The 13,845-nt window shown below is 40.4% G+C and overlaps 2 protein-coding genes across 3 annotated transcripts in view; one reads left to right on the top strand and one right to left on the bottom strand.

The window, feature by feature from the left end:
* Positions 1 to 11,060, top strand: part of LOC105499983 (putative uncharacterized protein MED14OS) — a 32,924-nt gene extending 21,864 nt beyond the window's left edge. Inside the window, exon 4 of one of the 2 annotated variants that reach the window (XR_011618172.1) lies at positions 6,650 to 11,060. The gene's annotated coding sequence lies outside the window, so the exon portion shown is untranslated. The remainder of the gene's footprint in view (positions 1 to 6,649) is intronic. The other variant, XR_011618173.1, reaches the window with a different exon arrangement.
* Positions 2,495 to 3,791, bottom strand: LOC105499975 (claudin-7-like). The gene is given in 3 exon segments (XM_071088487.1): positions 2,495 to 2,775; positions 3,432 to 3,668; positions 3,671 to 3,791. Coding segments are annotated over 3 exon segments (639 nt in total).
* Positions 11,061 to 13,845: the final 2,785 nt, after the last annotated feature.

The raw sequence follows: 13,845 nt of genomic DNA, 5'->3' as shown, positions 1-13,845 counted from the left end.
GTGGAAGGCCTCTAGGTTTATTATCTTGAAATGTAAGCAAATGTCTACTGGGGAGACACAGCTCGAAATCTCTAGCTTCCAAGGCCTTTGCCATTCAAACAAGCTCTTTGTTCAGAAGACCTGGACTGTGTGGAGCTGTGAAATATTCATGGAGAATTGTCTCCCAGCAATCAATTTGTCAATTTCCTAAAAAAAAAAAAAAAAAAAAAAACGGTTGGAATTTTGATAGAGATTGTGTTAATCTACAAATCAATTTTGAGAGAATTGCCATATTACTGAGTTTTCCATGATCATGGGATGGATGTCTCTCTTATATTTAGGTCTTCTTTAATTTCCCTCATCAGTATTTTTAAATTTTCACTGTACATGTCTTACACTTATTTTGTTAAAATTATTCTTAAGTGTTTTATTCTTTTTAATACAATCATAAATGGAGTTATTTTTTAATTTCACTTTTGGAATTTTCATTGCTCGTACATAGTAATACAATTGATTTTTGTATACTGACTTAGTATCCCATCACTTTGGTGAACTTATTTGTTCTAATAGTTGTGTGTGTGTGTGTGTGTGTGTGTATAAATTCCTTAGGATTTTCTACATGATGATCATGTCATTAGCAAATAAAGACAGTTTTACTTTTTTACAACCTAGATGCTTTTTAATTTTTTTTTACTTGATTGCACTAGAACCTCCAGTACAATGTTGAATAGAAGTGGCAAGAGTGGGTAGTCTTGCCTTCTTCCTAGTCTTGGAGGCAAACATGCAGTCTTTTATGATTAGGTATGACGTGAGACAGAATTAGGTGAAATCCAGGGGGCTCTGGAGGATCCAGGAATCACATTGGAAGCAGATAGGGCAGAAACAGTTGGAAGGGGTTGGGAATCAGGTGTGGCTATGGAGTAAGCTATTTAAGTCTGGATTCAATCTCTACTAGTTCTTATCATTGGATCTGAACACAGGAGCACATCTGCATTAGAAGATGTCAGACTCAGAGGGTCTTCCCAAAGGCAACACCAGGTGCATTCACACAGGAAATGAACCATGTTCACTGAGAAACTACTGGAAGATTTGAACAGCTTTTTCAATGAGAACCTATACCCAAACCCCAGCCTTCAGTGGGCTTCGAAAATCGAAATACATCCAACAGTACTGGAGGTCTGGTTCGAGAACCACAGAGCAAAACTTAAGAAAGCAAAATGCGAGCATGTTCAGCAAAAACAAGAAACTCAACAACCATCAATACCAGAGGGCAAAGTCAAGACCAGTGCTGGCCTGAGAAATACAGACACGCTACTCAGATTCCCCAATGCTGTTCATCCTATCGGCCTGGTGTATATGAATCTTCGGGCACCCTCATTCCTACTCATTCTGTACCCCAACCTTAGGGTCCCTACAAATGACTTCCCTGGCCAAAAAAATTGTCCATTTTGGCTGCTGCCAAAATCCTAACATATATTGCCTCTAGCCCATTTGGGAATCCCAAGTTTGTTCTCCACGCTTCAATTCTAGTTCTTCTTCCTGTTCATCTCTACAAAGTTGAGAGAGATGCTAAATACAAAAAATTACATATTGTAAAAACAAAACACTGGTGGTTTTTGTGGATACTCTTCATCAGGTTGAAGGTTGAAGAAGTTCCCTTCTATTCTAAGTTTGTTGAGAATTTGTATTATGAATTTGTATTTTTCTGTGTCCATTGAAATGATCACATGGTTTTTGCCCTTCATTCTATTATGTTCATTTCCACGTGAATTTCATTTTCCTGAACTTTTACAAGGGAAATATAGATTTTATAACTTTATGACTAGAACTCTCCTGTTGTTTTTGTGAAGTGTCAAAAAATATGGTGGCTTGATTTCTGAGATCTCCAGACTCTGTTCCCCTCCCTACTTTTTCTGGCCCTGTTCTTTCTTTTGTCTGTATTGTCACTATCCTGTTCAATTTAGATTGATCAGCAAGTCTCCTCAGTGTGGATCTTTATCCTCAAAGGATGCTTTGGCTAGTTAGTTCTAAGAGCTTGTATGATCCAGACTATTTTAGATCTCTTATATCTTATTGCAGACCATTGTCATGGAGGTTTACCTCTACAGTTTTAGTTCCTGTTCTCACTTTGGCTCTCTAAACTTTCAGTTAGTGCCTTTTGGTTATTTTGTTGTTCCCAGGTCAGTGAGATGCCCTGTTGCTTCCCTAAGCATGTTTCTGTACAGATGCCAGTACTATAGGTATTGTAGCTAGCTATCACTGGTCTATCCCTACTTGCTCATATATATCTTTTTACTTTCCAAAACTTATTTTTTATTACTATACAAAATGTGCACTCTCCTCTCTTTTTGTGTCTCCCACCCCACCCCCCAGAGAACAGTACATGGTGTGCAGGGATGGCGTGACCAGGAGGCCTTTGTCCTGCGCCCTGCCCACAGATTGAGCTCTGCCCCAGGTCTTTTCAGGCATCTAGATACACCCATAGCCTGTCAGGCTGGGGCAAAGGGGTCCCAACTCACATGTACTCCTTGGCAGAGTTGGACTTAGAGTAAGAGTGAGGTACATGGTACCCAGTTTGGGTCTTATTCCCAGGACAAGAGCAAGAGAATAGTACACCTCCTAGGAGGGCCAGAGAAGACCCTGCCCAGTCAATAAAGATAGCAGGACCAAACTCATACCTAATATTCAAGGGGATCAAGGGGTTGTAAAAGTCCGTGACAATCTGATGGCCATACCAGAAGAAAGCTACCAAGTCAGCAAGACCTGCCATGATGAAAATGACGCCTCTAACCATGCCTATTGTATTAGTCTGTTTTCACACTGCTATAAAGATATATCCAAGACTGGGTAATTTATAAAGGAGAGAGGTTTAATTGACTCACAGTTTAGCATGACTGGGGAGGCCTCAGGAAACTTACAATCATGGCGGAAGGGCAAGCAAGGACCTTCTTCACATGGCGGCAGGAGAGAGAAAGCATGTGAGAGAGCAGGAAAAACTACCGTTTATAAAACCATCAGGGCCGGGCACAGTGGCTCACCCCTGTAATCCCAGTACTTTGGGAGGCTGAGGTGGGCAGATCACCTGAGTTCAGGAGTTTGAGACCAGCTTGGCCAACATGGTGAAACCCCGTGTCTACTAAAAATACAAAACTTAGCTGAGTGTGGTGGGGGATGCCTGTAATACCAACTACGTGGGAGGCAGAGGCAGGAGAATCACTTGAACCTGGGAGGCAGAGGTTGCAGTGAGCTGAGACTATGCCATTGCACTCCAGCCTGGGCAACAAGAGTGAAACTCCATTTCAAAAAACAAACAAACAAAAAACTGTCAGATCTCCTGAGAATTCACTCACTATCATGAGAACAGTATGGGGGAAACTGCCCCCATAATCCAGTCATTTCCCTCCCTTGACATGTGAGGATTACAATTCAAGATGAGATTTGGGTGGGGACACAGAGCCAAGCCATATCAGCTATACAGGCCTTCTTCACTTTATCATTTCCCCCACAACACATGCACTTCATGCCCATCGTGGCCACACACATATGGTCAGGAAGCCCAGCACCAGGTATGCCACCATTAAGGGCTCGAAGGACCTGCATGGCTGCTGGCAGGGCGAGCACCAAGTCATACATTTCACAGCTCATCAAGCCCATGCTCTGCGTGATGTAGTCCATTCACAGTCCCTTGTGATGATGCTGTTGCCCACACATGAGCTCATCTGCCGCTGCAGGATGGTGGTGCAGGCCACAAGGCCTACCCAGCCCAGCAGAGTCATGGAAAAGTTCAGCAATTGCAGGCCCAAATTGGCCATTTCTACTCTCAGAAAAAATTGGGGGTGCTGGGCAGGCAACCCTACAGTAAAACAAATAAAACTTTGGGGCATCCCCATGAAAGACATCTTGGGGTAGAGTTTTTAAGTCATCCAAAGAGACAAAGAAGTTTTTGGCCAGGTGACCGCAAATCTTGTCACCTGAAGTACACACAAATTGACCCCTCTGGTGGAGTGATAGTCTCACAGCAGAGGGAACAGGCCCATATTTTGTGTTTTGAGGAAAACAATTTATTGTCTAGCTTTGTTGTACAAATAACTCTTACTTTAAAAGAAAGCTAGCAGCTGGATAACTTGAACATGAAAATGGGAAACCAAAGAACGAAAGTGAGGTATGGCAACCCCTGGGACTATGACAGGTGTGTGTCGGGGGAGGGGGAATCATTTTTGTTAGATCACATCTTTGCACCAGGTGGCAGAAATAATTGGGAATGGAAAGGAGTAAACAAACAACAAAAACAACAACAACAAAGGTGACACTTCACCTCTATTACTTCAACTACTACTTTAACTTACTAATTTGTGTTTTTTAAATTTAATAAAAATTGAGTTACATTAGGGAAGCTGGAATCATATTGCATGCAGGTAGTTATGAGTGGGGAAGAAAGGAGACTAATGAGCTGATGCACTGGTGTTGCAACAGATGTAATTTGAGTCCTTCAAAAAAAATGCTTGACATTTTTATCATGGTGAGATAATGAGACCTGTTATTATAGCAGATTCTCTCTTCAAGGAGGGAGACCTTGAGAGTGGATTTTACTCACAACTGCCATCAGTAGACAAATAAAATAAGTGAATGTTCATGACCTAAGTACAAGTGTTACTCAACAAGATTAATGAAGTCTAACAAATTTGAAACCAGTAAAAGTCATCTAGAGGGTCTCGGTGGATACTTTTTATTTTATTTTATTTTGAGAGGGAGGCTTGCTCTGTCGCCCAGACTGGAGTGTAGTGGTGCGATCTTGGCTCACTGAAACCTCCGCCTCCCGGTTTCAAGCGATTCTCCTGTCTCAGCCTCTGGAGTAGCTGGGACTACAGGCATGTGCCACCATGCCTGGCTAAGTTTTGTGTTTTTAGTACAGACGGGTTTCACTATGTTGGCAAGGCTGGTCTCGAACTCCTGACCTCAAGTGAGTCACCTGCCTCGGCCTCCCAAAGTGCTGAGATTACAAGTGTGAGCCACGGCGCCCGGTCATTGATTTTAAAAATAAATATTTTAAAATCTGGCATGCCATGTGATTAGAATCCTCAGTCACTAAATCAGGAAATTTCCATTTTAAAAAGTAAAATGTTGGTCTTTTGGATATTTCAAGCCCTCCTCCACACACACTATTCTTATCCCAAGACTTTTATTTCAGCCATCATGTAACATCTTAAATTTCTCCACAAATAACTTTATACTTTTATCTTAAAATCCCCAAATGTTTAAAATCATGCATTTTAAACCTTTTAAAAGTCCTAGTACTCTTAGTAATTTAATGGTGTCCAAATGTGGAAGTGTAACTTCAATTCATTAGCTGAGAATAACTTTTTAAAAATTGCAGTAACTAAAACAATAAGGATTAACAGAAAGCATTTGTGTTGAATACTGAGCTTCCATGATAAAAAGTAGTAGATATACTTCTCAAGTCATTATATTTTATTAAGGACACATAGAAGCAAACTCACATACTTATCAAATATTTTAATGTAAATGCATTAGAAAGCAAATATTTACTTTTATTTATTTACATATCTATTTAGAGACAGGGTTGCACTATGTTGCCCAGGCCGGGGTGTAGTGGCACAACTACAGCTCACTGCAGCCTGGAACTCCTGGGCTCAATCAGTCCTCCCACCCCAGCCTCCTGAGTAGCTGGGACTACAGGCACATGGCACCACACTTAGCTAATAAAAAAAGAGAAAAAATTAGAGATGGGGTATCACTATGTTGCCCAGGCTGGTCTTGAACTCCTGGCCTCAAGTGATCCTCCTGCCTCAGCCTCCTAAGTAGCAGGGAGGGATTACATGTATGAGCTAATGTTTCCAGCTAAATCTTCATTTTTGAATCAACTTAGTTTCAAATACCTTTCTTTTTTTTTTTTTTTTTTTTTTTTTTTTTTTTTTGAGACGGAGTGTCACGCTGTTGCCCAGGCTGGAGTGCAGTGGCGCGATCTCGGCTCACTGCAAGCTCCGCCTCCTGGGTTCACGCCATTCTCCTGCCTCAGCCTCCTGAGTAGCTGGGACTACAGGCGCCCGCCACCGCGCCCGGCTAATTTTTTGTATTTTTAGTAGAGACGGGGTTTCACTGTGGTCTCGATCTCCTGACCTTGTGATCCGCCCACCTCGGCCTCCCAAAGTGCTGGGATTACAGGCTTGAGCCACCGCGCCCGGCCTCAAATACCTTTCTGACTGTCTGTAATATTCCAATTAAATGGCATAATAGCTGGTTTTGCTTTAAAATTTTGGGAAGACTAATTAAAAGTTTTAATAAGGAAAATTAAAAATACATTGCAGAGCGATGATGTTGCCAAACAAATTGAAAATCAAACTTAAAATTAATAGGCAAGTGCCTCATTAACACCATCAAGCAATTCTAATATTTGAGGAACACAGACGCTAGTTCCAGAAGCCTCCCCTGCTTCTTTCTTTATCCTTCCAACTTAATTTGTACATGTTGTCAATAGAGATTTATAGTAAGCAGAGTTTGATGAATAAAATTGTATACTTACTAATATCTGTATCTAAGAAATACTTAACTTATTTTACTTAAATCTATTCAAAATTGAGATAACACTGAAAAGGAGATTACAGTGAAAGATTTGTTTTTCTGGATATCAGTCTGTCTCTCAAATTTCTAGGGTGGAGAACCGGGAAAGGAGATGAATGAAATAAGAAAAGAAACAGATCACAAAGGAATTACCGACGGGAGAAAGAATAATACATACCTAAGAACAAAACATACAAAACCCAACGTTATCAAATTCTGCAGTCTGAAGAAGGAGGAGCCCACATTCACAACTCCTATAAACACATTGAATGAGGATCTGACAATGTTGTATTTTATTGTTTAGAGTTATACCTATTGATACTGTTCAAAGGTTGGGATTGAAGGATGTGGAAGAAATAACTTGTCAAAAATATTTGCTGGCCAGGCACAGTGGCTCATGCCTATAATACCAGCACTTTAGGAGGTTGAGGCAGGCGGATGACCTAAGGTCGGGAGTCGGAGACTAGTCTGGCCAACATGGTGAAACCCCGTCTCTACTAAAAATACAAAAATTAGCTGGGCGTGATGGCGGGCGCCTGTAGTCTCAGCTACTTGGGAGGCTGAGGCAGGAGAATCACTTGGACGTGGCAGGCAGAGTTTGCCGTGAGCTGAAATTGTGCCACTACATTCCAGCCTGGGCGACTATCTCAAAACAAAAACAAAAACAAAATACCACATGTTCTCACTTATAACTGGGAACTGAACAATGAGAACACATGGACACAGGGAGGGGAACAATACTTTGGGGGACTGTCAGGGTTGGGTTGGGGAGAGGGAGAGCATTAGAAAAAATAACTAATGCATGCTGGGCTTAATACCTACGTGATCGGTTGATAGGTGCAGCAAACCACCATGGCACACATTTACCTATGTGACAAACCTGCACATCCTGCACATGTACCCCAGAACTTAAAAGATAAATAAATAAATAAATAAATCAAAACAAATTTGCCCAGTGACCATTATAGTCCTTAAAGCATAATATTGAGCCAACAGCTCCCTGTTCAAACACAATTAGAGTAGGCAACATGATTCATTTAAAATACTTACTTAGCACCTACTATATGCCAGGGATGATTCTAAATACTGAGACTAAATAAAATAGGTAAAAATTCCTACCTGCATAAGATTATATTCTGGTAGGAAAAGCCAATTGAAACAGGATAAATAAGTAAAGTTATGGAATACAGATATAGATATAAAAAGAGTTATGTCAATAATGTTAAGTACTAAAGAGAAAACAATAAAACCAGGAAGGGAAATAGGATGTTTGGGCAGGAGTGGCAGTGGTGGTGGTATGGATATTAATACATCATCTGACTTATGATTTTAAGAGGATCACCCTGACTACTGTGATGAGAACAGAGTGAATCAAGAGAGGGCGTTTGTATTAGTCTGTTCTCATGCTGCTAATAAAGACATACCCGAGACTGGGTAATTTATAAAGGAAAGAGATTTAATTGACTCACAGTTCAGCATGGCTGGGGAGGCCTCAGAAAACTCACAATCATGTCAGAAGGGAAAGCAAAAACATCCTTCTTCACATGGTGGCAGGAAAGAGAAGTGCCGAGCAAAAGGGAGAAAAACCCCTTATAAAACCATCAGAACTCGTGAGAACTCACTACCACAAGAACAGCATGAGGGTAACCACCCCCATGATTCCATTACCTCCCACTGGGTCCTTCCCAAGACATGTGGGGATTATGGAAACTACAATTGAAGATGAAATTTGGGTAGGGCACAGCCAAACCATATCAGCATCCTTTTAAGATTAGAGATATAATAGCTTCTTTGTGGGTACACTGATGGAATAGTCCAGTAGAGAGGGTAAAACTGATGATGCAAAAGAGAGAGGGGATACATAATAACTTATAACTTATCGGCAATTTAGCAAAGACAGCTAACCAGTACCTTAGGTGACATGGTTTGGATGTTTGTCCCCTCCAAATCTCATGTTGAAATGTAATTTCCAATGTTGGAGGTGGGGCCTGGTGGGAAATGATTGGATCATGGGAGTGGATCCCTTATTTACGGCTTAGCTCCATCCCCTTGGTGGTAAGTGAGTTCTCACTCAGTTCATGTGAGATCTGGTTGTCTAAAAGTGTGTGACACCTCCCCACCACCACTCCTGCTCTTGTCGTATGATGCTGGCTCCCCCTTCACCTTCGGCCATGATTGTAAGCTCCCTGGGGCCCTCACCCAGAGCGGATCTTGGCACCATGCTCCTTGAACAGCCTGCAGAACCATGAGCCAATTAAACCTCTTTTCTTTATAAATTATCCAGCCTCTGGTGTGTCTTTATAGTGACACAAAAACAGCCTAATACATTAGGCAATCCAAATGTATCTAACATACTATATAATTTACTTATTTATCATATTCATTGTTCATCGTCTATCTGCCCCCACTAGAATGCAAGCTCTATGAAGGCAGGGACTTCTGTTTGTTTCATTTGCTTATCTGTCCCAAGCACAAGCTGTTACCCAGCACATAGCAGGTGCTCAATAAACGTTTGCTGCACGAGCATATTTTATGGGCATAAAGAGAAAAAACAGTCTGTCATATAAGTACAACCACTTAGTTTGGAGTGTGGGGCAGCACTTGGGGATGATGAAAAGAGATGGTGCCTAAAGAAATACAGAGAGAAATGCTAAGCTAGTCATTGGCAAGCCACCATTCCATGGGGACACAGGAAATACATTGTCTTTTTATCCTTCATGTTTTATGCTTATTTTTGAAATCCCTTTGTATCCAGAGTAAAATGTAGGGAAAGAGTGTCATCATCTGTCACGTGTTTACCTGAAGTATATGCTTGATAAATATAGTAGTTTGAAAGGCTGCCTAGATGGAGGGTTCTACACTGTTTTCCACAGGGCTCACCAGGTCAGTGATTCTGGGGTTAAGCCATGTAAATCTCCTAAAGCATCCCTATTCCTGAAATACACACACCCAGCACTGAGAATCACTACAAAAGATGAAATATTTTTAATTTGTTAAAGGATATTTTTAGGGAAGCATTACATATTCACTTGATCAGACAACAAAAGTCAGTTCTCTTGACATTCTTATACAATATGCTGACAGTTATACAATTCTCTCTGACAGTTACCAAGGCCTGAGGGAAAGTGAACCTGCTGTGACACAGTGACCCTCTTATCCAGAGCATAAAATAAATGTCAGATTCTCTCCTGTAGTTTGCAAAATGTAAGAAAGGGCATATTCTCTATAACATAAGCTATAATTTCTATGCTTAAAGGTAACTTATTTGAAAATAATTCAGATTGAATTGCTATTTCAAGGCTGAAACTCACATATTGCTTTGAGCTTAAATGATCGTTGCTCAGCAAATAAATTGGACATTATTGTAAGTGACAAATACATTTATCTCTTTTTATAGAGAATAACACTTGCTTTTCCTGTCCTTGAAGAAACGGTTGTCATCATTGTAACCTAATAAGTTACAACTGAGTTCATCATCTCATTCACACAAGCCTGCCATTTTAAACAAGGGAATTACTGCAGTAAACAACTTCATAAATAGAATGGATAGAAGCCATATCTTTCATTTATTTTACAAATTTATTTTTTTAGAGATGGGGTCTCACTATGTTGCTCAGGCTGGAATGCAGTGGGTATTCCCAGGTCTCATCATGCCCCACTGTAGCCTTAAAGTCCTGGCCTCAAGTGATCCTCCTACCTCAGCCTCCAGAGTAGCTGGGACTATAGGCACGTACCACCACACCTGGTTAGAAGCCATATCTTTTAAAAGATTTCTTGATCCTTGTATGTTAGGGAAAAGGCAATTTTGATATATCTTGTGACAGAGATGAACTGATCTGATAGGTTACTGGGTTTTTCTTTCTAATCAACATACAGTATTATTGACTTTTCTGTGTGCATATACTTCTGTGAATTTTAACACATTTATAGATTCCTGTAACCATGCCACAGTTGGATACAGAACAATTATATCTCTCATTCCCCACCCTGCCAACTCCCTTAAACTCTGTCATTGTCACAAGAGTTGGCAAACTACACCTGAGTCAAATCTGGTCCATGGCCTGTTTTCTCAGGGCCCAGAAGCTAAGAATCATTTTTACATTTTTGAAGTTTTGTAAAAAGAACAAAAATCAGAGACAAAAGTAAAGAATATGTGACACAAAGCCTAAACTATTTACTATCTGGCCCTCTACAGAAAAAGTTTGCTGTCTCCTGCTTTAGAATCACGCCTTCCTCCAACTACTAATCCTTGGAAATCACTGATCTGTTTTTCTGTCACTGTAGTTTTGTCTTTTCAAACATAGCATATATATTCCATTTATAACTGGAATCATACAGTAGGTAGCCTTTTGAGTCGTTGTTGTTGTTGTTGTTGTTGTTGTTGTTTTTGACACGGAGTCTCACTCTGTCGCCCAGGCTGGAGTGCAGTGGAGAGATCTTGGCTCACTGCAACCTCTGCCTCCCGGATTCAAGTGATTCTCCTGCCTCAGCCTCCTGAGTAGCTAGGATTACACGCATGTGCCACCACGCCCAGCTAAAAAACAATTTTATTTTATTTTTTGTCGCCTAGGCTGCAGTGCAGTGGTATGATCTCGGCTCACTGCAACCTCAGCCTCCCAGATTGAAGCAGTTCTCCTGCCTCAGCCTACTGAGTAGCTGGGATTACAGGCACACACCACCGTACCTGGCTAATTTTTTTTTTTTTTAGTAGAGACGGAGTTTCACCATATTGGTCAGGCTGGTCTCAAACTCCTGACCTCATGATCCGCCCGCCTCGGCCTCCCAAAGTCCTGGGATTACCAGCATGAGTCACTGCGCCCAGCAATTTTTTTTTTATTTTTAAAAGAGACGGGGTTTCACCATGTTGGCCAGGCTGGTCACGAACTCCTGGCCTTAAGTGATCTGCCCACCTCGGCCTCCCAAAGTGCTGGGATTATAGGCGTGAGCCACCGCGCCTGGCCTCCATCTCTATTCTTTTGTCACTTTGAGAATATTATATAAACGGAATCATATAGTATGCAACATTTTGAAGTTGGCTTTTTTTGACTCAGTGTACAGCAGAATACCCTTGAGAACCATCCAAGTTGTTGCATATATTAATAGTTCATTGCTTTTTACTGCTGAGTAATCTGTGGTATGGATGTACCACAGTATGTTTAACTAGTCAACTATAGAGAAACATTTTGATTATTTCAAGGTTTTGAACATTGCAAATAATGTTGCTATGATCATCTGTGTACAGGTTTGTATGCACACAAATTGTTATTTCTCTGGGATATATACCCAGGAGTGTGATTGCTGGGTTGTATTTTTAGTTTTTGCCCCTTTTAAAAATTGGACTGTTTGTTTTCTAACTGTTTGGTTTTGAGGGTTCTTTGTATATCCTGGACTGGACATACAAGTTCTTTTTTTAAAATGGATCGTACTTTTGGTGTTGTGTCTAAGAAATCTTTGCCTAACCACTGATGATGATGATTTTCTCCTGTGCTTCTTTCTAAAAGGTTTATAGTTTTATGTTTTACATTTAGATATGGAATCAATTTCAAGTTAATTTTTGGAAAAGAGATGAGGTTTAGGCCCAAATTGACTTTTTTTGTTTAGGGATGTACAATTATTTTAATACCATTTGTTGAATAGTCTTCTTTCTCCATTGAATTGCCAAATGTGGTATTAATATTAATATACCATACAATGGAATGTTATTAGGAATTAAAAAAGGAATGAAGTACTCATACATGCTACAACATGGATGAACCTTGAAAAGATTATGCTAAGTGAAAGAAGCCAGATCACAGAAGATCACATACTGTATTGATTCCATTTATATAAAATGTCCTGAATAGGCAAATCTATAGAGACAGAAAGTAGATCAGTGATCGCCTAGGGCTTGTGGTTTTGGAGGGTAAATGAGGAGTGACTGCTAATTAGTACAGTTTCTTTCTGCTGTGATAAAAATGTTCTAAAATTGTGGTGATGGTTGCAAAACTTTTAATATACTAAAAGCTAACAAATTGTACACTTTAAATGGGTGAAATTGTATGGCCTGTGAATTATATTTCAATAAAACCATTATAAATGTTTGCGGGGGAGAAGGGAAGAGGAAAGTGTCTTGCTCTGCCACTGAGGCTGGAGTGCAGTGGCACAATCATGGCTCACTGCAGCCTTGACCTCCTGGGCTCAATCAATCAAAATTGTTTTAAAAAGAAGGAAGAATGTTTATGAATCAATCAATGACAGAGCATAGCAACAAGCAAAAATTAGGATAACTGAGCAAGAGGTAAATAGTTTTGGACAATTGTAGAGCAATAATATTAGTAAGAGGTGCTCAGAAAGCAATGTAGTAGGCCAAGCGCAGTGACTCACATCTGTAATCCCAGTACTTTGGGAGCCCGAGGCGGGTAGATCACCTGAGGTCAGGAGTTCGAGACTAGCCTGGCTAACATGGTGAAATCCCGTCTCTACTAAAAATATATAAATTAGCCGGGCATGGTGGTGGGAGCATGTAATCCCAACTACTTGGGAGGCTGAGGTGGGAGAATCACTTGAACCTGGGAGGTGAAGGTTGCCATGAGCCGAGATCGTGCCACTGCACTCCAGCCTGGGCGACAGAGTGAGATTCCATCTCAAAAAAAAAAAAAAAAAAAAAAAGCAATGTAGTGAGTTTATGAAGTGTTGAATGAGCTTTGAACATAAAGTTCTTTAAAATGACCCGAGCCTATTACTCATAGAGTGCTGGTAGCAGTATACATTGACATAACATTTATGCAAAGCAATTTGTTAATGTATATCAATAATTTTTTTAAAAAAACAAACAAACCTAAGAATCTTTTCTACCATTGAGTGGGGGCGGCAGAAGTCTATGAGATTTTCTTCTCCTTGCCCTAGCATTAATTCACCCCTCTTATTCGATGTGTCTGCTGAACTATCCCTCTTCTTTGGTCAGAATTTTAACAATTATGCATTTTAAGTGTAAGATGATGATTGTTTTAGACAATTGGGTGATAAAAAAGAAACCAGCAAAGTTAACTTTAAAAGTATCAGGGACCAAATGAGAAGACAGGTAAGCCAATATAATAAGTACCTGAACTTGTACTTGCAAATGACTAAGTACTTGTGAGGTTCTTATTTTGTTGAGATCTTCTCTTACAGTTATGGATGGCCATATGACTAAGTGCTACTTAATGGGATGTAAGCAGAAGTTTTGGGTGGAGGTTCTGGGAAAGCTCTTTTAAAACGAGGTTGACTCACCTGGCAAGCATCCTTTTGCCTCTTCTCTCTTCAGTCTTC

Source organism: Macaca nemestrina, chromosome X (assembly GCF_043159975.1).
Source record: "Macaca nemestrina isolate mMacNem1 chromosome X, mMacNem.hap1, whole genome shotgun sequence".
NCBI lineage: Eukaryota > Metazoa > Chordata > Mammalia > Primates > Cercopithecidae > Macaca > Macaca nemestrina.
Note: the sequence above shows the minus strand (reverse complement) of the source record. Positions and strands in the feature narration are given on the sequence as shown.